Below are 25,000 nucleotides of genomic sequence, written 5' to 3' on the forward strand. Positions count from 1 at the left end.
CCACTACGCCCTACTCCCTTTAAAGGCTTCACAGAGAAAACTACTAGGGTCCCTCGATCAGTACCGGAAACACGATTTGTACTGCGCATGTGCGAAATTTCTACTAAACGTTATAACATTATACTATAATAGTAATAACAAGAGTATTATAACATAAGAAGTAGACACATCTCCGCACATGCGCAGTACAAGTCGTGTTTCCGGTACGGATCGAGTAGTGACAGTGACAATTAATATATCATTTATTCTTTCTACTTAATGTTGCGTAGCTATTACGAAGCTACAATATCTGTAACTGACATTAAAATTATTTGTTGCTATTATATTAAGAAGAACACATTTAGAGAAAACATTTGCAAACAAAATCTATAATAATAGTTCATTGACATTTGGTCTGAATCCGTGATTCATTCATTGTTTGTTTCACTGATTGATTCATTGATCGACTCCGTAAGTGATTCATTGATCCAGTCAGAAAGTGATTCATTGATCGAGTCAGTAAGTGATTCATTGATCGAGTCTGTAGGTGATTCATTGATCGAGTCAGTAAGTGATTTATTGATCCAGTCAGTAAGTGATTCACTGATCGAGTCAGTACGTGATTCACTGATCGAGTCAGTAACTGATTTATTGTTCGAATCAGTAAGTGATTAACTGATCCAGTCAGTAAGTGATTCATTGATCGAGTCCGTACGTGATTCATTGATCGTGTCCATAAGTGATTCATTGATCGTGTCCATAAGTGATTCATTGATCGAGTCAGAAAGTGATTTATTGATCCAGTCAGAAAGTGATTCACTGATCGATCAGTAAGTGATTCATTGATCCAGTCAGTAAGTTATTCATTGGTCGAGTCATTAAGTGATTCACTGATCCAGTCAGAAAGTGATTCATCGATCCAGTCCCTAAGTGATTCATTGATCGAGTCAGTAAGTGATTCATTGATCGAGTCCGTAGGTGATTCATTGATCGAGTCCGTAAGTGATTCACTGATCGACTCCGTATGTGATTCATTGGTCGAGTCAATAAGTGATTCATTGATCGATTTGATTCATTGATTTTACAGCATGCCTGACGGAGCTTTGCAATGGTTTGTGCACATTGAATAAACTTACGTATTATGATTTTTTATCCCTAGTGGTGAAAATCACATATATCAATTAAAAATTAAATATATATGCAAATCTTATACAAAACGAGTGAGAGTTTTCGTGTCTGGTGCGCCTATTGGTTACCGTAAAACCCCAATTATACGCACGCGATTTAACGCTACTACGTTCCGTTAGCTAGCGAATCCAGTTGGCTAGCTAAAACAGCACTGTATACAAATTACGAAGTCCATAAATACCTACATATTCCGAAGAACTAAAGCTACAACACGTTTACAATCGCACAATTCCTCACAATTAGCCCCTAATGTTCTTGCAGCCAAAACTATGGTGCAGATCTCCATGCTAAAAACACCGCTAACCCCCTAGCAAGTTACAGCGCTAAACTAGGCAGTTAGTTTATTAAGCACTACACAGAAAACATGTCTAAGATATATACATATTGCCTGATATCAGATAGATAATAATTAATCTGACTGTCTTACCTGTCAATCGCCGGTTTCTGTAGTAATAACGTGTAACGTCTGTTTACTCCGCCACTCCCAGACCAAATAAGTCGAACAAGGAAACGTGCGAATGTGAATTCAGGATGGCCTAATCGATCGATAATTCATCGAACAGGGCTCACTTTTAGAATGAAATATAACATTTTAGAATGAAATATAACATTTTAGAATGAAATATAAATTGCAAATCCTCTTTTTTTGCCAACATTTCTCTCTGCAAAGATTCTGTCTAGACTTAAAAAGATGAATTTGGTTATAAATAACTAGAAAAACCCAGAGTGAAAAGTTGTTGCTTTCATGCTTGCAAATGGAACAGACACTAAAGTGAAAGATGATAAACTAAACCGCTCTGTATTATATTACGATGTTTTTATTTGCTTTTTTTAGTGAAAAATAAAGCACTGTCTGGTATTTTGCTGCTGTTATACAGTAGATACACTATATTTTGCGAAAAGTTTTGGGACACCCCTCCCTCCAAATCATTGAATTCAGGTGTTGTTTTTCAGGGGTTGGGCTCAGCTCCTTAGTTCCAGTGAAAGGAACTCTTAATGCTTCAGCTACATACCAAGACATTTTGGACAATTTCATGCTCCCAACTTTGTGGGAACAGTTTGGGGATGACCCCTTCCTGTTCCAACATGACTGCACAAAGCAAGGTCCATAAAGACATGGATGGTGTGGAGGAACTTGACTGGCCTGCACAGAGTCCTGACCTCAACCTGATAGAACATCTTTTGGATGAATTAGAGCAGAGACTGTGAGCCAGGCTCGCACTGGGACGTCTGCCTTTACATGCACATGAATGTAATATGGAGTTGTCCCGCCCTGTGCACCTATAACAGCTTCAACTCTTCTGGGAAGGCTTTCCACAAGGTTTAGGAGTGTGTTTATGGGAATTTTTGACCATTCCTCTAGAAGCGCATTTGTGAGGTCAGGCAGTGATGTTGGATGAGAAGGTCTGGCCCGCAGTCTCCGCTCTAATTCATCCCAAAGGTGTTCTATCAGGTTGAGGTCAGGGCAGTCAAGTTCCTGCACACCAAACTCACTCATCCATGTCTTTATGGACCTTGCTTTGTGCACTGGTGTGCAGTCATGTTGGAAGAGGAAGGGGAACAGGCAGAGGCCATCCCCTGCAGCTGTGCTGCAAAGCCAAATAATTTCGGCTGCTCAAATGTGTATTGTAATAGATAAGACAGATGAAAGACGAAAGCTACAAGGTAATAAACATGTAATAAATAATGGTTATAATAAAAGTGCTACAGAGTGTATTGGATCCAAACTTGTAAATGTTGGACATGCCGTCTGATTGACGTCTGCGTATCGATGCACAACCCAGGCTATTTTATCACATTACAAAACAAAATGTTGTTTATTCCAGTCACAGAATTGACACAAAGGCAACTTTTCACATTTAAACATAATTATACTCATATACAAATTATAATCATAATTTGTACTAGGAAAACAAAAAAAAAGAAGAAGCAGAAATTAGTCAAAGTTGTGTAATCACTGTAATGACAGCTAGCTGCTTTTAGGTGGATGTGTTAATTTGCTATATTTGAATTTTATAATATTAGAATTTCACAACTCATCTCTTTAATATCAATTCTTAATGCCCTTAGAGTCGCAAAGCTTTAGGAATAAATCAGAAGTAATCCGTGAGAGCGCTGCGGCGTGTCACTCTGTCACTCTGAAAGCCATGTGAGGAGCTGAGGAGTGTAGTAGGTGATGATGATGTCTGCTCCTGGAAATAAAAACAAGGAGGATTCCAATTTAAGAAATGTATTTGACACAACTGTGGTCATATGTTGGTAAATTAGCCCGAGACTTAAATGTACAGCATAGTAACAAATCAGTCATGACACAATTTGGCATTATTTCCACTGCTGAGTGATATGTACTGAAACTGACTGCTAAATTTCTTATTTATTTTCCTTGCCTAGATTCCAAGAGTACTGACCAAGGACATAAGGTTGGAGCCAGACACAGTACATACATGGTTATGTTTCCTGTAATACTAGGAACATTCTGATAGGACAGTACCCAGAGATTCTATACAAAAGACAGAGAACTTCAACAAATATAGCCCAAAAAATTTAGACTCTCTGAACAGACTGAATGGTGCAAAAGAGTTCATTTACATTTCTGGCATTTGACAGACGACCTTATCCAGAGCAACTTACAATTTATCTCATTTTATACAATTGAGGGTTAAGGGCCTTGCTCAGGGGCCCAGCAGTGGCAGCTTGGTGGACCTAGGATTCAAACTCACAACCTTCTGACCACTAGTCCAACACCTTAACCACTAATCACCACATCCCCTAGACATCTTATGCTCTTTATTGTCTCACCTGCCCGGCGGAAGGCGGTCATGGATTCCAGGACGGCTGTACGCAGGTCAAAGGCTCCGGCCTGCGCTCCGTGCCACAGCATCGCAAACTCTCCGGACACGTTGTACACCGCCAGGGGGTGTGTCGGGTGCTGGACGGGAGGAACGCAATACAAATCTCAGAAAATTCTTAAATAAATACTCCAAAACTGTTAAAGTTACAGTTTCCAGCTACTGCATCTACAGTTTCATAACTGACATGTTTCTCTGTATTAAGAAAAGCTCTCTTATAAGCTCACATAATGGAATGTACCGGGTCAGGCATAACATTATGAACACCTGCCTAATATTGTGTTCGTCCCCCTTTTGCTGCGAAAAAGCCCTGACCTGATGAGGCATGGACTCCACTAGATCCCTGAAGGTGTGCTACGCTATATGATACCAAGATGTTAACAGCAGATCCTTTAAGTCCTGTAAGCTGTGAGGTGGGGCCCCCATGGATCGGACTTGTTTGTTCAGCCAAATCAACACCGTAAACTGGTTGTTGTTCTCATCAAGCCATCCCTGAACCATTTTTGCTTTGTGTCACAGCACATTATCTTGCTGAAAGAGACCACAGCCATCAGGGAATACCGTTTCCATGAAAGGGTATACATGGTCTGAAACAATGCTTAGGTAGGTGCTATGTGTCAAAGTAGCAGTTTTGGAGATGCTCTGATCCAGTTGTCTAGAAACTCCCTCAAATCCTTACGCTTGTGCAACACTTGTTTAACTTTGAGGACAAAATGTTCACTTGCTGCCTAATATATCCCACCCACTAACAGGTGCCATGATGAGGAGATAATCTTTCTATCACGTGAGATTGTAGATTGTAGTAAACAATTTTTCCCCTTCAGATCAAGGCAACTCTTTGGTTTCTTCCTCATATCATCTCAGGGAGTTTTTCCTCGCCGCCGTCCCCTCAGACTTGCTCATTAGGGATAAAATAGTAGCGCAACTTTAAACTTTATAATTTTTTTTTGTTTCTACACTTCTGTAAAGCTGCTTTGAGACAATATCCATTCTTTAAAGCGCTATAGAAATGAATTGAATAAAAAAATTAGCTATGGTAATCATATGTGTGCTGTATGAATTCAATGTTAGAGTACTCCTTTAATGACGTTGCAACATAATTTTATCACCATACGCTAGCTAAGGAGCTAACTCTTGAGCTAGACAGCTACACAGATAGACAGACAACCACACACACTCACTCCTATGGGCAATTTAGAATTACCAATCAACCTAATGTACATGGACTGTGGGAGGAAACCGGAGTAAACCCATGCAAGCGCATCTTAACCAGATAAGTTGAAATAATTGGCTCTCAACACAAACTATGAAGAGGGTCGTTATGTGTACAGTTTGTTATAAGGTATATGTAAAAGATTTATCGCATATAAAAGTCCAAGACTGCTCAAACAGAATCGAAAACCTTAGGACACTTTTGATTAGACAACAGAATACCACTAGAGAGACAGCAGAGTGTTAACCTTGAGCTGTATGTTTTCTCCAGCCAAACATATTTCAATGTCAGAATGGCGGGTTTGCTGGCATGTTATCCAGAAATAATCTTCATGCATGCCTTACAATACACACCTTATCTTTAACCTCTCTCAAAATATCAAGATAAGGCAGTCCTGGTTTCACCATCAGCATATCAGCTCCCTCTTTCACGTCTCTCTCCTAAAGAATCATGAAAAGTCCAGTGTTAGTGATATCTGTAGGATTCATGTGAGTTTTTCACAAAGACGTTTTATTATTATCCGCTTATCGTACACAGGCTCGCAGAGCAAGTCCTCGGGCACCAGGGGGCAGCTGGTAGCATCGCCTGTCTCCGAAAGCTGGCTTGGACTGAGCGGCATCCCTGTAAGAGTGTTATTTGATTTAGAAATGAACCATCGAAACAACAAAAACGGCACCAGGATGTGAAAAGTCGAACATGTGAGATACCTGAAAGGCCCGTAATAACAGGAAGCAAACTTGGCACTGTAGCTCATCACTGATACCTGAGGAGGAAAAGTGACTTCATCAGCCGCTTTCAAATACATTTATTTCTTTGCTCATTGAAATAAACTAGACATTTATTCAGGATATAAAAGTGCTGTACATTAATGCCATTGAGAAATATGATGTGATATTTGTGCTGTTCCTCTTCTATTTTTGCAATGAAACACATCCTATGATAAAGAATTTAGCCCTCGGTTATTATTATTAATGTTTTATATATATATACATATACATATATACACGATTGTTGTTGTTCTTTCAGCTGCTCCGTTTGGGTTCACCCCCAAAGATGTTTTGATTTGGCACCAGATGCCCTTCCTGACGCAACCCTCCCATCTTATCCAGGCTTCTATGGGATGGGTACTGAGAGTTAATTCTTCAGTGCCTGGGTCAGCTCACTGCCTGGGAATCGAACCCGGGCCACAGCAATGAAGTCTGCTGGACCACCAGGAGGCATTGAATATTATATATGATTACATATTTGTATTTCTATAGAAGTAAATGTTGACCTTTTGTAGGTGTGGGTACATGTAGATATGAATTATCATCATATCACCCTGCTACATCTTTCCACATAATAGTTTTATTCTTTTTTTTTATGTGAAATTTTGGACCCAAAATGTAAAGATCACTTGAGACCAAAATACATAAAGGGTGGATCTGGAAGCTACCTTGTTGCCGAGCTCATTGGATATGAGTGCCTGCTTAATGGCCGCAATCCGTCCGTCCATCATGTCGGACGGAGCGATTATGTGGCAACCTGGACAGACAGAGTGACACAGATGTAGATGGAAATAATGGGAGAGATCGAGGCGTACGTGTTACAACACTTTTCAGACTAACCAGCACGTGCGTACGCCAGAGCCACTTCTGCCAGTCTCATACAACTGGCTGCGTTATCCAGGGTGCCATCTTCACGAAGGATCCCTTAAGAGGAGAGAGAGAGAGAGAGAGAGAGAGATCTTTTACGATCGCTACACAGGGACAGTCCATTACACTGTTCACACAATGAATAAAAGCATGCTGACCACAGTGACCGTGGGACGTGTAAGGACAGAGACACACGTCACAAGCCAGCACCAGATTAGGGAACAGAGCTCGCAGTTTCTTCACAGCTTGAACAGCAGGAGTGTCGTCAGTGTCAGCCCCAGAGCCTCGATCATCCTGAAGATGAAAAAAAACCATTGTATCAGGATCTTTAGAAATGCTAAAATCCTGGCAGTGCGAAGGAAACGCTTTACTTTACACACCTTTGCGACTTTGGCTGGAACTCCAAAAATCAGTACGCATTTCAGACCTTTTTCCACGAGCGGACGCAGCATTCCTTCGAGCTTATTGATACCGTATCTGCAGTCAGAGACATGCAATACAGGGGATTAGTACTAGAAATCTGCTCACAGGCTTTTTACTTACTAGTAAAAGATATCATAAAATATTTTAAAAAAAATTATGATTATGAAGCGGGATATGATCGTATTCATTCGTAAAATGTTCATATGAGCGTTTGCACAAGAACTTCATAAAAATACCATATAAAAAACAAATCTACTCCTGAGGGTTATAAGAAATTAAGAAATAAGAAAACTTGTGCTTTTATATCTGGAATATCCAGACACTGTCCATTTGCAGGGCTTGTGGTTTGTGGAAGACATTCAAACTGCGTCTCTGCATGAATTATACTCAGGCCATAATTCATGGATATTATACTATATACACCGACCAGGCATAACATTATGACCACCTAGCTACAAGCCTTCTCTCCCCACGTGCATTCAGTGTGCCATTCAAACTGTGTCTCTGCATGAATTATACTCAGACCATAAGTCATGGATATTATACTAGGAGCTGGGGAAACCACTTCAATCCTTCACTGGAATTACAGAACGGCTTGCTTCAGACTGTTGAACTGTAGATGTAATGAACACGGCGTGTCTTTAACAAAGAACAAAAAGAATCCCTCTGTCCCCCCTCCCCTCTCTCTCTTTTTTTTTTTTAATCTACGTTTCAGGAGGGCTGGCACAGGATCCACCCAGCGCATGTCTTATCTCCACTCTCCAGCCTGGACCAATCCTCAACCTCCAACCTATTGTACAACTTCAACATCTATTAAGCATTAATAAAGAGTTCAATATTCATGATGGCTGCACTTTCGAAAAACCGAACTTTTGGAATGTTTTTGGGGAAACTAGATATGATTTTAGCAAACCATGAAAAATGACAATCATGAGGAGTATCTTATTAGCGATGAGGAATGTTACCTTGCTTGTCCTGGCAGACTCGCAATAGGTTCCACCGCATCAGGACTGTCTCTGTGTAAAAAAAAAAAAAAAAGACGACACACGCTTAGCACAAAAGAGGTTCATTTTATTATAGGAAATAACCAACACTGAGGTAGTGTGATGCATAGTGGACTCACTGTTCCCACCCTCAAGGTGATTATTAGCTAATAACAGCACTGTTTTATTCCACTTATTCCACTTACCACAGCATCTGACCAATTCAGATTCCAGACAGCACTGTGGGGTAAGAATAATTTAAATGCTTTTTATACACCGGCCAGGCATAACATTATGACCACTTGCCCAATATTGTGTAGGTCCCCCTTTTGCCACCAAAACAGCCCTGTCATGCACTGTGTATTCTGGCACCTTTCTATCAGAACCAGCATTAACTTCTTCAGTAATTTGAGTCTTCTCTCCCCACGTGCATCATTGTGCTTGGCCGTCCATGACCCTGTCTCCGATTCACCACTGTTACTTTTGATAGATACTGACTACTGCAGACCGGGAACACCCCACAAGAGCTGCAGTTTTGGAGATGCTCTGATCCAGTGGTCTAGCCATCACAATTTGGCCCTTGCTCATCAAACTTGCTCAAAATCTTTACACTTGCCCATTTTTCATGTTTCTAACACATCAACTTTGAGGACAAAATGTTCACTTGCTGCCTAATATATCCCACCCACTAACAGGTGCCATGAAGAGGAGATCATCAGTCTTATTCACTTCACCTGTTAATGCTCATAACGTTATGCCTGATCAGTGTATATACATAAATTGAATGATTCAAACGATTTCCCTCTACATAAACACACACAGAAGCAGGAATGCTTACGTTACGAAAATGGGGTAGATGAGATTGTCAGGTCTAAGGTCTGATGCACATGTCTGCCAGTATCTCAGAGTGGGGTGAAAGTAGCCGCTGTGCAGGATGGAGTCCGGCGCCTGTGCCATTGTCCTGAAGATAAAAATCAAAAAGTCATGTTTCAAATTTCATGTGCATGCATGCGGGAAAGATTTGCTAGTCAAACATTCCACAAGCATCTCCAGGCACACACTGGCTCACTAAGCCTTTCTCCTCACATGCTTAACACCCATTTCAGCGTACACACATGCACAGTCTTTTCTTATAATCGCAGCACAGATTCATTTTAGAAACATAATTATATTCTAATACGTATTTAAATGTTAGACACCTCAGGCAAAAAAAAGTACCAACATGCTTATATATCAGAAACTAAAGCGTTACACTGTTATATGTAGATTTATTGTATTTTTCATTAAGTTTGGAGATGAGGGGTGAACATGAAAATATAGACTATTAAGTAGTTAAGTGTTTTCCTTGATAGATGAAGATACACTATATTGCCAAAAGTTTTGGGACACCCCTCCAAATAATTGAATTCAGGTTGGGCTCGGCCCCTAAGTCCCAGTGAAAGGAACTCTTAATGCTTCAGCTTCATACCAAGACATTTTGGACAATTTCATGCTCCCAACTTTGTGGGAACAGTTTGGGGATGACCCCTTCCAGTTCCAACACGACTGCGCACCAGTGCACAAATCAAGGTCCATAAAGACATGGATGAGCGAGTGCAGGCCAGTCAAGTTCCTCCACACCAAACTCTCATCCATGTCTTTAACAGTCCCCAAACTGTTCCCACTGTTCCAAAACTTTTGGCAATATAGTGTATCACTAGGATTAACACTTGCTGCTTTTATTAATAAACTTCGCATCAAAAAGGTATTATATTTCGACTACTACCACAACTACTACTACTATTACTACTACTACTAATAATAATAGTAATAATAACTATATGGCACAGATACGTTTAAATAAAATGTCACCATATTTATTTCGCAGCTATTCCTTCTCCTAAATAATCAGAAACAAATAATGAACTTATTTTAACAATTAATTCATAACTTTAGCTCTATTGACGTTAATAATTATTCTATGACCTAATTTCCCCTAGGTAAAAATAAATAAAAGTCAGCTTGTTGTAATGGCGCTCTTTCGGAGAAACGTCACACAAACAAACTGCATGAACACGTATTAAATATAATCCATGTTGCGCCTTAAAAATAGACAAATAAATAAAACTAAAAACGTCTTCTTACTCGAGCGTCCGGTCTCGTCTTCAGCTGTCCTTTTCCCAAAAGTGTGCACTCGAGCAAAGCCAGCTCTTGTGACTCTTGTGCGCGTCGCCTACCGTAACACGTCATCCGCACGCGACGGCTCATAATAACTAGTCACTACGCTTTAGCTGGTTATTCTAGCTGTTCCGTTCCTTATTTCTTGTATCTGCCTTGACACAATTGTCGAAAATGTAAAACGTTTGATTTTTTAGCATGCACTGTGTCGTGAGGTAAGGCTGTCTTGTTTCTAACGTGCTCGGTTTTGTCGGCGATTGCCTCTGATCACAGATAGCTTAGCTGTTGCTAATTCCATGTATATGTGTGTAACTAGCACCCTTTAGCTTTGTTATTAAAGACAAGCCCTGTGTATATGATAAGGTCTGTGAGATTATATAGCTTTTTTTTTTTTTGTTATTAAGAATTCAAATTGCTTTAAAATAAATCAGATACTAAGACCCAGGATTAAGGTAGTGCAACCTGGGAGTATGTCTTTAGGAATAGTCCTGCAAGAATAAAAAAAAAAAAGCCCATGTTAATGTGAATCAGATAAAAATAAAAATAAAAAAATGAATGGCATTTCAGGGTGGAAGAAGGTTGAATGCTGTTTCATGGTTTCAGGGTCTCAGGTCTGATATGTAGTGTGTTATAAGGAGAAGAGGATTCTGTGCCAGAGAGGAGAAGAAGGAAAGAAGAAAAACATAAACAGAGAGCATTTCTGTTTATCTGTACCATGAGGCACACTGAAAAAACAACAACAATCAGTGTGTCTTCAGTGAAACACAAGGATTAGATGCTGAATTTGTGTGACGTAAAACACACAGTCATTGTGTTGTACTGAAATGCAATCCCTGTCCGGTCACAGCCGTAAGCCATACTCCGGCGCATGGCTGTAATCAAATAAGGGCATTTTTTGATTATTTTTCATGTAAAGGCAGAGGTGGACGAAGTACACAACTTCCTTACTTGAGTGAAAGTACAAGTACTAGTGGTCAAACATTACTCCATTACAAGTAAAAGTTGTAAAGACCGATTTTTACTTAAGTAAAAGTACAGAAGTACTTGTTTTTAAAAGTACTTAAGTATCAAAAGTAAATGTCAACACATTGTTTTATTATTGTTGCATTGTTGTATGCAACAATCATAAAACAAGGTACTTACAGTGCCTTTTGTAGCAACCTAGTGAATATACTGACCAGTTTGTAGTATCTGTGGAATTAAGAGCTTTTAGAATGTTACAAAACCTATAGAAATTCAACAACTGAATTGACAAAAATGACAGGTATAATCATTTTCATTTTTAATTTAACACTCCTACCACCCCCAACAAAAAAGTACAGGTACATCTCAAAAAATTAGACTATCATGAAAAAGATCAATATTTTTTATCACTCAGTTCAGAAAGTGAAACCCATATATTATATAGATTCATCACATAGAGTGAAATATTTCAAGCCTTTATTTCTTGAAATTGTGATGATTATGGCTTACAGATAAGGAAAACCCAAAATTCTGTGTCTCAGAAAATTTGAATATTACATAAGATCAATAAAAAAGGATATTTCAAAGAGAAATGTCAGACTTCTAAAAGTATGTTCGTTTCTATGCGCTCAATACTTGGTTGGGCCTTGCTTTTGCATCAGTGTGGCATGGCATGGAGGCAATCAGCCAGGTGTAATGGAAGCCCAGGTTGCTTTGATAGCGGCCTTCAGGTCATCTGCATTGTTGGGTCTGGTGTCTCTCATCTTCCTCTTGACAATACCCCATAGACTCTCTATGGGGTTCAGGTCAGGCGAGTTTGCTGGCCAATCAAACACAGTAACACCATGGTCATTGAACCAGCTTATGGTCCCTTTAGCAGTGTGGGCAGGTGCCAAGTCCTGCTGGAAAATGAAATCAGCATCTCCATAAAGCTTGTCAGCAGAAAGAAGCATGAAGTGCTCTAAGATTTCCTGGTAGATGGCTGCGTTGACTGTGGACTTCAGAAAACACAGTGGACCAACACCAGCAGATGACATGGCAGCCCAAATCATCACTGACTGTGGAAACTTCACACTGGACTTCAAGCAACATGGATTCTGTGCCTCTCCCCTCTTACTCCAGATTCTGGGACCTTGATTTCTAAATGAAATGCAAAACTTACTTTCATCTGAAAAGAGGACTTTGGACCACTGAGCAACAGTCCAGTTCTTTTTCTCCAAAGCCCAGGTAACATGCTTCTGACATTGTCTCTGGTTCAGGAGTGGCTTGACACGAGGGATGCAACATTTGTAGGCCATGTCTAGGATTCGTCTGAAGCTCCCCCAAATTCTTGAATGGATTTTGCCTGACAGTCCTCTCAAGACTGCAGTTATCCCTTTTGCTGGTGCACCTTTTCCTACCACACTTTTTCCTTCCACTCAACTTTCTATGAATATGTTTGGATACAGCACTCTGTGAACAACCAGCTTCTTTAGCAATGACCTTTTGTGGCTTCCCCTCCTTGTGGAGGGTGTCATTGACTGTCTTCTGGACAACTGTCAAGTCAGCAGTCTTCCCCATGATTGTGTAGCCTACTGACCCAGACTGAGAGACCATTTAAAAGCTCAGGAAACCTTTGCAGGTGTTTTGAGGTAATTAGATGATTAGGGTGTGACACCATGACTTTCCAATATTGAACTTTTTCACAATATTCTAATTCTCTGAGACACAGAATTTTGGGTTTTCCTTATCTGTACGCCATAATCATCACAATTTCAAGAAATAAAGGCTTGAAATATTTCACTCTATGTGTAATGAATCTATATAATATATGGGTTTCACTTTCTGAACTGAGCGACAAAAAATATTGACCTTTTTCATGATATTCTAAATTTTGAGATGTACCTGTACACATCTATGTGTATCCACTCATGCACATTTCAATCAAATGGTCTGTAAATGAAGCCTGGTCAGGAAAAAAAATCTAACCTGCTTTAAAACCCAGCTACACAACTGTAGCTGTACAACCAGCCAACAGCAACACTGCTTTAACAAAGAGTTATATATATTTCCACAATTCATTTACACCGTTTTAATATGCATTTACACCATTGTCCAGGCTCCTCCCTCCTGTGTACAATGCGTTGTGGGCAATATTACCCGTTAGAGTGTGCATTGTTCTGCACTTTCGACTACTATTTCTACCGGAAGTAGTCGACCATCCAGGAATTTTTGGAATACTCTTTTCAGTATACTACGATTTGGGGCATACTAATTCTATTTTTGAATACTTTTTAGGACACATAGTATAAGAATTTGGACACAGCATACGTTTTTGTGTGTTAACTAACATCATTACCAATGCGTTGGTGGTGTATAATATACAAAGCATATCTTCGTCCATTTTGTCAGCAATTGAGTTAAAAAAATTATGGAAAACCACTGAACTTTACAACACGTGACGCTACAAGAGTGAAAAAAACTCATCCTATGATTAATGTAAATAATTTCTACTCAGTGACCTTGACAGAAATGTAGTGGAGTAAAAAGTAGAGTATTTGTCTTTCAAATGTAGTGAAGTTAAAGTAAAAAGTATCCAGAAAAAATAATACTCAAGTAAAGTACAGATACTCAAAAAGTGTACTTAAGTACAGTACTCAAGTAAATGTACTTCTTTACTGTCCACCTCTGTGTAAAGGAACACACTTTAAAGGCTCACTGGCCCTCATTTATCGACCTGGATATGAAGATAGATAGATACATAGATACAGACAGACAGACATACATACAGACATACATACAGACATACATACAGACATACATACAGACATACATACAGACATACATACAGACATACAGACAGACATACTTTATTCATCCCAAAGGGAAATTTATAGCTTCCAGCAGTATCCACAAGCACAGGTAATAGATTAAATAAGAAGGAATATAACAAAAAATACTAAATACCCGAATTTAAGGGTACAAAAAATATAACAAATAACAAAATATAACACAATTTAACAAAATATAGCAAAAAATACTAAATACAGAGATTTAAGTAGTTTATAAGGGTTTTATATGTAAATCCTGAATATGAGCGTTTACTCAAGAAATGTGATCTTCATAAAAATTAGTATGTGGCTGCTGAAAAACGTTCGTATCCTGTTCATGCTCTTGAACGTGTTCAAATTTAACGTAAACCTCGACTTGATGGACGTAAAATCGTATCGTTATTAAATGAATTACTGAAGAAAAGAACGGAATATACTGTGGAGTTGACATTTAAATTGATTTATCACTCTTTATGTGAAAACCAGCCATTCAGTGGATTTTATTATTTGTTAAAGAATATAAAAAATACAGAACACAAGCCAACACAAACCAGTAAATTATGACAAATGAAGCTTATTGTTGAATTATGTTGAAGGAAATGGCGATGTATAAACAGAGAATGGGATAGTTAGGAAGATTTAGCTTTCACTTTTAATAATAATAATAATAATAATAATAATAATAATAATAATAATAATAATAATAATAATAAAAAGAAGAAGAATTAGTTGTAGTAGCAGCAGCAGCAGTAGTAGTCGTACTAAATATTGTTATTGGCATAGAAATGAGTCAAAGTAACCTCCACTTCTGCTTTTACCCTCATTATTCATTTTTGCTATATGTAAATGAGCTGTTAGGAACATGCTCGGAATGTTACACATGCCAATACAAGGAAAATTCCAAAATGTTTGTTAATCGGGCAAATTTTATTCCAGTTTAGACTTCTTAATCACTTTAAAAAATTTTATGAAATTGAGAAACAATGCTCATTGTTGTCATTGTTGCTGCAGGAGAAGAATCAACATTTTTCAAAGACCTTTATGAAAGAAAGTCTTGTGTTTTGGGACAGCATTCCATATTTCTTCCATATTTTTTTATTTGGCACCGAATCTTCTTCAGAGTAATAGACAATAAATACAGTCTGGACATGTTGTGTTATAAATGATTTATTCTTTATTTATCATTTCAGAATGTCAAAATAATGACCCTGTCTTCATGACCTCCTGGCCTGACATCCATTAAAGCAGTGCAAGTCCCACCACACCATGCTTTTCTCTCTGCGTGAGCTGGTCCAATGGCTCGGCTTTGCCACCTTCGAGCTCTTCCTCCACCTTGTGGCGCTGCTGGTCTTCAGCGTGCTTGTGGCTCTGCGTGTGGACCTGCTGAACACCATGAGCTGGTGGCTGGTGTTCGTGCCGCTGTTTGCTGCAGACGGTCTCAGCACCTACTTCACAGCCATCGTCTCCATCCGCCTGTATCAGGAAGGAGAGGAGCGTCTGGCCGTGCTGCGTCTGCTCTGGGTGCTCACCGTGCTCAGCCTCAAGCTGGTGTGTGAGGTGCTGCTTTGCCAGAAACTGGCCGAGCGGGAGCAGGAGCAGACGCGTGACCCACTCTTCGGCCTCATCATCTCGCCACTTTTCGTCCTCCTGCAGCTGCTCATGATCCGTGCATGCCGCGTTAATTAGTATGAACACAACAGATCACCACCATTTTAACTGTTTGGCTCCATCCACGGGAACTTGAACGAGCATTCCTCATGCGTTTGTATGTTATTTAAATCAGAGAGATTTGGTTACAATTCAGAGCCGCAGCTTAAATGACAATTTTTTTTATATTTTCTTGCCTCAAATCTATAAAAATTTGTTGTTGTGTCCATTACGGTGAAATCTGTTCTGTGTGTGTTTTTGTGTCAGATCTAAATGCTGAATGAACTCATGGTTCATTTCTCTTTCTCTCTCAGATGTTGCTCTTATTCTGCCTCTGTAATGACTACACTTTATTTGTATATATTGTAAATAAAACAAACATATACACTTTCATTTGTCCTGTTATTAATTCTCCATACACCTTTTCCACCAACTTGACCTAGAGTAAAGCATTTCTTTTTAGTATTGTTTTTATTTTTGTGTCTTCATTGAGTCTATGAAATGTGATTGTAGTGACTTCTTAAATTATTACATTTTTACTGAAGATACTTGCTTAAATGAATGTAATTAAATGCTGCCTGAAGTTTATTTTAAGAATTTGGGATTGTATCTAGAAGTTTATTAATATATAATTTATTATATATAACTTGAAACAGGCTTTGCCAGGTATCTGCCTACATATTAGAAACAAAACAAAACCCAATGAATATTAAAATAAAACGTCATGTAGGAATTAGGTAATCAGTCTCAGGTGGAAATTTAAGTATACGACCGCTTTGTATGTCCACTAAACCGATCCGGGTGTGGAGTAGGCCTGGACTGACCGCCAGATGGCGCTGCTGTGCTATATAACAAATGACTCAAAAGATTCACTATTTTATGAATCATTTGCAGTTGATTCGGTTCATTGAAGCGCGCATTTATCCATCACTATAACAAAATCAGTTCATTACTGATTCTTAAAGACCTAAATGCATGTACATCCCCCAACACACATACGGGATAGAAAGAAAGGATTTAAAGGCACATTGAGGCTGGTGGAAATCCCATTACGATCAGAAGCTGGAGCAAAACATTATTATTATTATTATTATTATTATTAATAATAATAATAATAATAATAATAATAATAATAGTAGTAGTAGTAGTATTCACGAGTTTTCCAGATCTGAATAATCCTGACATTCTGACATTAAACACGGAGCCAATGTAAGCTATTTTTAAATGAACAATTTCCTGTGTTTGGAGTTCTATAATCATTACACAAAAGGTCTCAGATATGCCTCATATTTTGTTGTAACTGAACTCTGGACGCTATTTACGACTGGTCATGTTGTAGGCCTACAGCCCATTGTGTAAAACCCACAGCTGTATAAATCCACTTTACCACACCCACACCCTCTCTCTCTCTCTCTCTCCTCATTTCCTGACATTAGTCAGGGTTAAAGACATAAAAGATATAGTCTTTTATAGTTATATATGATACTAGACATGCATTAAACTGTAGCATAAGCCAGTCGCTTATAGCCTCTCTCTATTTATGTTGCCTTAATTAATCTTATTACAGCTGGATCACGTGAGGCATGTTTATTTTTTCCAGCTCGTTGGGCTGTTCCCTTAGATCGACAATGAATGTTCTCATTTACAAAGAATCTGGATTATTTTATTTATAAAGGTCAATGCTTTTGATTAATCCAGGGTTCTTTGTGTGCCTAAAGGCTAAAAGCTTAAAGCCTTGTTTTTATTTATCTTTTTGGGTAATTCTGTTTATAAATAAAGCGCTTTTTTCTGAAAGAGGGTGGTGGCTGGGCGGATGTGACGGACTGGCTCTGCGTTCTTATTTATAATAGAGAATGAAAAAGATTAATAATGTGGGCGGGGCTATATATGTAAATAATAGGCGTGGCTGAAAGCGCATGCACCAAAAGGACGCGCCGCTTTGGAGCCTAAAGACTGACGTCAGTGCTTACAGGTGCAGGGGGCGGGCCCACGCTTTACAGGCAGGCAGCATCACGCGAGAATCAGTAAAGGGACGAGAAAGATGTGCGAGTAACAGCGCCGCTAGTCGCTTCCTTTCGGCTCCGAATGCTTTCGTTGCTCCGAGTCCCCTGCTATCGGTTATCCCTCGTTGATTAACATTCGTCATGTCGGCCGGGGACGTCGGTCTGCTCTGCCAAGAGGCCGGCAAGGAGGGCTCAAGAATGCCGGCCTGGAAACGAGAGCTGCTCGAGCGGAGGAAAGCGAAGGGCGGCGGGTCTGGGCCAGGTGTCGACTCCGTCTCTTCTCGGGTTAATGGCGAGCTAACGGGAAGTGGCAAGGATGAGGTTACCGGAGCTAATTCTAACCGGACATACACCATAACGCCTGCAGGAAAGCGTAGCGGTGCCACCGCCGCATCCCCGGACATGTCACCGGTGAAAACAAAAGACCCTTGGTCGGCCATGGACCCTAACGACAGAGCGACATCAGCGGAGAAAACAATAATGGACAACGGCGTGCTTCAAGAGAGCTTGGGTCCCATAAAGGAAAACCCGTTTATCAAACTGGAGAAGGAGCGCAAGAAACGACGGGAGCAAGAGAGCGCCACTCGCCCGCTGCAGCATATTTTAGAAATGTACGGCTCCGTGCCCGGGATACGGACCATCCGCGCCGAGAACATCATCATCATCGAGTCCGACCCAGACTACTTCCCTGCATCCGGATCGCAGCAGAACGGCACCGTTAGCGGATACAGCTCTCTCAGTGACCTGCTGGACCGCACAGGTAGTCCGGTTACTGAGATCCGCGCGAAGGAAGTGGTGATCTACGATACGGCGCTCAGTAAAAGCGAGGAGAACCTGAGCACGCTGGGTCGCGGCGGTGAGCTCTCCGACCTGGCGCAGGCGCAGGGCACGGTGAGTCGCATGCTGCAGAAATTCGACAGGAAGTACGGCAAGTTCCACGGGAAGTCTCGCAGTTCGGAGAACCTCCTGGACTTAGACACGAGTCCCGTCCTGTCCGATCCCCGAGCCAGATTCCGTCATCCAGATGTGGTGCCAAAGTGTGCGCCGTGCCCACAGCCTGGCTCTCCTGTTCGCATCCCACCATACTACAGCCAGTCAGTCTTCCATGGTAGCCAGTCTTCCGAGAGGAAATATCACGAGTCTCCTAACGGCTCTGAAAGTAGCAGCCCTGTTCCGGGATCCCCTCAGTCTGTGTCTTCCTTCCGACGTCGCTTTGAGGCCGTAGGGGGCCGCAGTGTCGTTGTCAACCCAAGAGAGGAGACAGAGAGGAGTCAGTCCAAACCTGTGAGGGAGAGGGACTGGGACAGCAGTGATGGGGTTTCCAAAGCCAAGGTGCCATGCTCTCCGGAAAGCCACTGTGCCCGTGCCGAGTCCTTGGTGAGCCCTACGTTGCCCCCTACGTTGCCCCTTACTTCGACCAGATTCGAGATCCGGCCTTCGCCACGCCCCGATCTGTCTGCACTGCCTGCCAATGACGTCCAGGCTCGTGCTCTCGCCAACCTACGCCTCCAGTCCCGCAATTCCTTCACCGTCATCCCCAAGCGGCCCGGGGTCCCATCGGCGCCTGGCAGCACCGCACCCTCCAGCCCCATTATGTCGCCTGGTTACCCACATGTGGGACCTTCAGTGCCCTCAGTGCCAAAGCCTGCTGTACCCATTCCAGCTACTCTGTCTCCAGTAAAAATTGTCGTGGCCCCCGTGCTGCCTGTGCCAGACATAACAGAATCGACCCATCCCGAAAGGACCATCTCCCCCACCTCATCTTGTGTTCCTTCAACCCCCTCGCCTGATCCACTCACAAAGTCAACATCACCCCCTGTTCACGAGCCGGCTCTCGAGAAGCTGCCTGTTACTAATATTGACGACATAGTGGGGGAGTCCTCGCCGCCCTTCCCCAGCCCTATGGTGCAGAGAAGGAAAGGAAACACATTTACAGTGGTCCCAAAGCGTAGGACTGAGCCCCAGCCTAGCACTCCTGTTGTCCAGGAGCCTGCCCCGGAGCCTGCCCAGGAGCCTGCCACAGTGCCACAAGGGTCACCGTCCTCTGCGGAGGCTCCTTATGTCCAGGTGGGAACGCTAGTGAAAAAGCGTTATCCAGCAGCAGAGGAAATCGAGGTGATCGGTGGATACCTCTCTTTGGGCCGATCCTGTTTATCAAAGACAGGCTCTACAGGAAAGAAGGTAAAATATGATTCTAAAAGATTTTGTGTGAATTTATTTAGGATTTAAGGCAACAAAAAACATCTGTCACATCACAGTTATATCATTAAGCATTTGATTTTAATCTCAGTGATTGAATTTTGTTTTTATTATACTTTAGATTAGTTGTAGAAGAGCACGAGTACATGCTGTAACAGTGTGTAATCTTTACATCTCAAGTAGATCACAAGTCCACACATTTCCAAACATAGTAACCTCTAGTGGTGCTTTACTGTGCCCTCCTATACCATATTAGGTTATTTCTATGGAACCTTACACTTGGGTATAGTGTTATTCTTGGCTTATCTGGAATATGAGGAACATGAGGCTTATTGTCCTGACAGCCTCATCATACGTTCGCTTTAAGTCCTTGTGTTTAGTATGGAAAACTTGACTGTTAAGGGATGCAATATTGAACATCTTAAAATACTCTGTTGATTAATATCTCACATTCTTGTATTATATAATGGGCAATATGATATAATTTGAACGTTATGGTAGACTTTTGAGTTATTGCAGGTATCTTCAGTACTTTTAATAACATTCACTCCTGTTTTTGTTTTAAAAGTTTCTTTGGTCCTTTTTCTTCATGTGTTCGTATTGAAATTAACATAATAGTTTTCCTTCTGTTAGAAAACTTTCAGCATCATGATTGAGGGTCATAATATGATATTTTGCCCCATAATCACCGGAAGTGTGCCCAAGTACAAGAAATAATACATAATACAAGCACATAAACTGAGCGCTACTAACTGGCATTAAGATTAAAGTTTCCATGTCAAATTAGAGCTCCAAGTCTGATTAATAGCAATGAACTTTGCTTGAAAGACCTTCAGAATTTCCAGAAGTTCTTAGTTTGACTAAGCTAAATAAAACTTCAGTCTTCAAATCTTACTACAGTTACATATTAAGTCTATAAATGCAGACTAGAAATTTGAAATAGACAGATTTGGTAATAGTTGTTTATAATAATTGTAATAATTGATATTAGCGAATGTTTGTTGCTGTAGTTCAGCCCATGTGGCTCTTGTAATCAGATGACACTAAAGGCCTTGATTACCAGGATTAGGGTGTTTAGATTAAGGCTGGAACTGAATTCCTCTGGGCTGTAGATTAAGATTAGGGTGGTGCAGCCATGATGGTGAAGCAAGAGGGATCAGAGACGTGTTGCTGACTTTATTAGTAATCATCATGAAGGCTCATGTAGACCACCGTTTGGTTACGTGAACAGAAACGTGCTGTGCGAAGTCATGTGCTATGGAGTGTTGCAGTTCTTCAAGGGCAAAACAAATCCAACATACAGACTCCTAATGATTTGTTTCCACAGGATCTACTAAACTACCACTAAGTGTTTTATAGGTTCACGTGTTGTTCGCACTGCAGGATAAATCTAATTAAATCCGCAAATCTGATCGTTGTGAGTTACAGATGACTAAACCCAAGCTGCTGGTTCAGACTAGTCACAGTTTGTTACTAGCTACTACCATGGATTATATTGGGAATAAAGGCAAAATTACAGTTCTGAAGATTTAGTACAATGGTAAAGCTTGAGGTTTGGGTATGCTGTGTTTGTTTTGGTTGTCACCGTGGCTACTACAGTTAGCAGAGTTTCTTCTCGAACCCTTTCATTATGCTGTTTTTAATTCATGTTGTATGGGTTTACTTCCTACCAAGAATATCATTACTGCTCATGAATTCTTTTGCTAGCACTAGGTGGCTAACCGACAGGTTTCTGAGGAGACTTTTAAGTCATATTCATAAACGTTTACGATTTTCACTGCTAAGACTATACAGCTAGCCAAGATAAGATAAAATTGGAAGAATGGGATTTTAATCCAAGCCTTCTTTAATGTTATTTCATTACTTCCTACCAAAAATATCATTACTGTTCATGAATTCTAGTGCTAGCAGTAGCCGGCTAACTGACGAGCTAAACTGACACTTTTCTGAGGTGACTTTTAAGTCGTATTCATAAATCTTCACTGCTAAGACTATCCCGCTAGCCGAGATAAGCCGACCAGACCGAATTCTGACAGGATTTTATTTATATTTATTTATAAACACTCAGGATTTGGTCCTAAACTAGCCCAGGTGAGCTGTCCTGCCAAGGTTTCTGATATTATATCTAAAGAAACTACATCTAATTCTATTCAGATGGAAAATAAGATATTTGGATTTAGATCAAAATACCGCCGAAATGATTAGCGCAGTTCATACGTTTAAGTGGCCTTTGATTGGCTGCGGTTCCAGTATAAATGTATACATGATTAACTACAGCGCAGTCTTGAAAGGCAAAATTATGAAACCTCAGTACATATTATAGACCTATAAAATGAACTCATGATTTTTTTTTTTTTCTTTTACTACAATGGTCCCTCCCTACTGCCGGTCGTATTGTATCGGCTTTTATTCATTTCAAGATCAAGTGTCACAACCGAGTGGATCTCGTTTCACACTGTAACAGATTTTAGTCGACTCCCTTTTTAAATCCTGGTCAGCCATAAATACCCACGACCTCTTCTCTCTTTACCTCTCTGCGGTGCCTGTCACACCTAGACAGGTACAACACGTCTCTCTCTTTAAAGCCTGACCGCAGCACCACGGCTTCTTGTCCCCTTTACTCTGTTAGTATTAGACCTTTTCTTGTTTTCTTTTAAGAACCCTCTTCACTTTGAAGCTTTTGAACAGAATTGGGGGAAAAACGTGCAATTTGTGTGGAATCTGGGCACAGAGGCCACAACATTTGTTTTTCTTTTCCTTTTTTCTCGATTTCTTGTGGACTCGCTGTTCTTTTCCAGTTGTTTCCTTAAGCAGATTAAGCAGCTGATCTGATCCACACTTTCCCCTCTCCTTTAAGATTCAGGTTTATGGCCTGATTACTTCACGTGCTGTTTGCTTTAAGGTGTTTAGGTTGGACTTTGCAGTTCCTGCTTATACGTCTTTATGATTTGTGGCTGGAAAAAAGTTCAGCCCGGTCCCGTGGATAAACGTCGGACCGGGGGCAAAAAAAGAAAAAAAAAGATCGGATGCACAGTCGAAGTGAAAAGGTGCCAAGAAGGAAAGTAAGAAAAGCTGGTTGGAAGCTCCAGATGCTCTCAGGTGGACAGAGACCGTGACTGTTTATACTAGTATTATTAAGAAAGGGTTCTTAACAAATGTGCCGAACAGAGTATATAGGGCTGACTACTGCATACGTTTACATTTTTTTGTAGTCTGGTTAATGAGTGTGGAGCTGTAGTTGCAGTATGATGAAACCATAAATACACTGCCTTTTCAACAAATCACTATATATGTAAATATCGCTAGTTGGAATACAACTCGCTTTACTTATTTATATATATTTATATCATGCATCAGAATGGGAGAAAAATGTGATCTCTCCATGTGACCCAATGTGGCATGAGCACATGGGCTGGTTTGAGTATTTTTTTTTAGAAATTTCCAAGAGAATTTACACAGGAGAAATGATTCGAACTTCCTGGAAGGCTGTGGCTACTTCATGTTGAAAGTGAGTTTGTATATAGTGCACTAGATTTGTTCTAAGGTGCTATTATCTAGTGAGCTCATGAGTTAATGGCTTACCATTCAGCCTGATTTTAAAGATTCATGGGTTTGTATAAGAAATGTAAAATAGACCCAAATATCGCCAGTGAAATTTTAAAGTGGGTGCATGACAAAAGAAAAACCCCACAAACAAATAAACAACTTCTTTATGATCATAGCACATTATTTTAACGCTGCTTGCTAATATTTGCGCTGTCTGTGGGTGTAAAGGTACTTTTTTTATGCATTTAAATCTTCAAGCTTCACGTCCTCTTTCTCTAGATACAAAAGATTTAATCAGTTGTTGGAATTTTTCGCTTGGCTAAATGGAAGAAGAAGAAGAAGAACAAGGAAAAAACCCCAGTGTGGTCATGCAAGTGGTCTTGTGGAGGCGTTTATGAGAATCGTTATGGTTTGCTGTTTTCCAGGTAGCAGCTCTTTTGGTATGAATAGATAGCTTGTGGTTAGAATGTGTTGCGTGTGTGTGTGTGAGAGTGAGTGACCCATGCCGTCCCGTGATATTTCAAATCGTTACACTCGAGCACACTGTAATTAACAACCAATGTTCAGCTTATGGGTTTGAGCAATTACAAATACAGAGCAGTACTCGGCGTTACTCTTTGCTTTATAGTCCCGCGTGGGAATGCTGAGGGACGTTTGAACTTTAGAGTATGAATAAATGATGGTAAATATGTCACGTTTTGTAGCGTCAGACGCGAGGCGGGCAGTGACGTGTCCGTTCGGAATTCTTTTTGAGCCTCTGTTTGCTTACTGTAACGGATTAGACAAAGGCGCGGCTCTGAGGGAGCATCACGTCACATCGGTCGAGGGGCAGTGTGATTAGAGCTCGAGCGCTCAAGATTTTATTTGCCTTATATACAATGAACATGAAAGCTAAACTAAATGAAAAATAGGAACGAATAGAAATAAGAACAATTTAGAATAATATGAGAAAAGAGGATATGGCGTGCAATTATGTTCCATGTTGTAAGAGTACAGAATGGAAAGTGTGTGTGTGTGTGTGTGTGTGTGTGTGTGTGTGTGTAATTTAATCCTTATTCCATCTCAAAACATTTTAGTGTCTGATCTTGGTTATCATGACCTTTAGTCCCATAATTTGCTTTAATAGAACCCTTTATTGCTTTCATCAGTTATCAATCATGAAAAAGTTCCTTTGGTCACCTAAAATAAAAGGTGTTCTACATTTATTCACAGAAGGCAATTGGGAAATAGTGGGAGAGCGTGAGAGATAATGGGATAAAGATACAGATGGAGAGAGGGATAGAGTGTGAGGGACATGAAGACAATACAAATACAGAGAGAGAGAGAGAGAGGGACAGAGAGAGAATGGACTAAAGAGATAGCGCGCACACTTTCTCCTTGTAGGACCTAAGACGTAGGACGTAACC

The 25,000-nt window shown here is 40.4% G+C and overlaps 4 protein-coding genes across 5 annotated transcripts in view; 2 read left to right on the plus strand and 2 right to left on the minus strand.

The window, feature by feature from the left end:
• The window catches only part of fbxw5 (F-box and WD repeat domain containing 5), a 12,015-nt gene extending 10,264 nt beyond the window's left edge, over positions 1-1,751 (minus strand). For both annotated transcript variants that reach the window (XM_058382527.1, XM_058382526.1), the window contains exon 1: positions 1,595-1,751. The gene's annotated coding sequence lies outside the window, so the exon portion shown is untranslated. The remainder of the gene's footprint in view (positions 1-1,594) is intronic.
• Positions 1,752-2,965: 1,214 nt separating this feature from the next.
• On the minus strand, positions 2,966-10,517 carry alad (aminolevulinate dehydratase). The gene is made up of 12 exons (XM_058382533.1): positions 10,394-10,517; positions 9,108-9,230; positions 8,252-8,302; positions 7,244-7,340; positions 7,022-7,157; positions 6,837-6,920; positions 6,665-6,753; positions 5,937-5,992; positions 5,763-5,850; positions 5,583-5,669; positions 3,967-4,096; positions 2,966-3,359 (listed from the first exon to the last, which is right to left on the minus strand). The coding sequence occupies exons 2-12, from the start codon at positions 9,224-9,226 to the stop codon at positions 3,301-3,303; spliced, it is 996 nt and encodes a 331-aa protein (XP_058238516.1). The 5' UTR covers positions 9,227-9,230; positions 10,394-10,517; the 3' UTR covers positions 2,966-3,300.
• tmem203 (transmembrane protein 203) lies at positions 10,483-16,219 on the plus strand. The gene is made up of 2 exons (XM_058382535.1): positions 10,483-10,641; positions 15,390-16,219. The coding sequence occupies exon 2, from the start codon at positions 15,466-15,468 to the stop codon at positions 15,883-15,885; it is 420 nt and encodes a 139-aa protein (XP_058238518.1). The 5' UTR covers positions 10,483-10,641; positions 15,390-15,465; the 3' UTR covers positions 15,886-16,219.
• A 1,620-nt stretch (positions 16,220-17,839) lies between these two features.
• The window catches only part of tprn (taperin), a 23,841-nt gene continuing 16,680 nt past the window's right edge, over positions 17,840-25,000 (plus strand). Inside the window, exon 1 of the mRNA XM_058382524.1 lies at positions 17,840-20,030. Within this exon, the coding sequence (XP_058238507.1) occupies positions 17,991-20,030 (2,040 nt within the window). The 5' untranslated portion in view covers positions 17,840-17,990. The remainder of the gene's footprint in view (positions 20,031-25,000) is intronic.

This window comes from Hemibagrus wyckioides, linkage group LG28 (genome assembly GCF_019097595.1).
Source record: "Hemibagrus wyckioides isolate EC202008001 linkage group LG28, SWU_Hwy_1.0, whole genome shotgun sequence".
Classification (NCBI taxonomy): Eukaryota; Metazoa; Chordata; class Actinopteri; order Siluriformes; family Bagridae; genus Hemibagrus; species Hemibagrus wyckioides.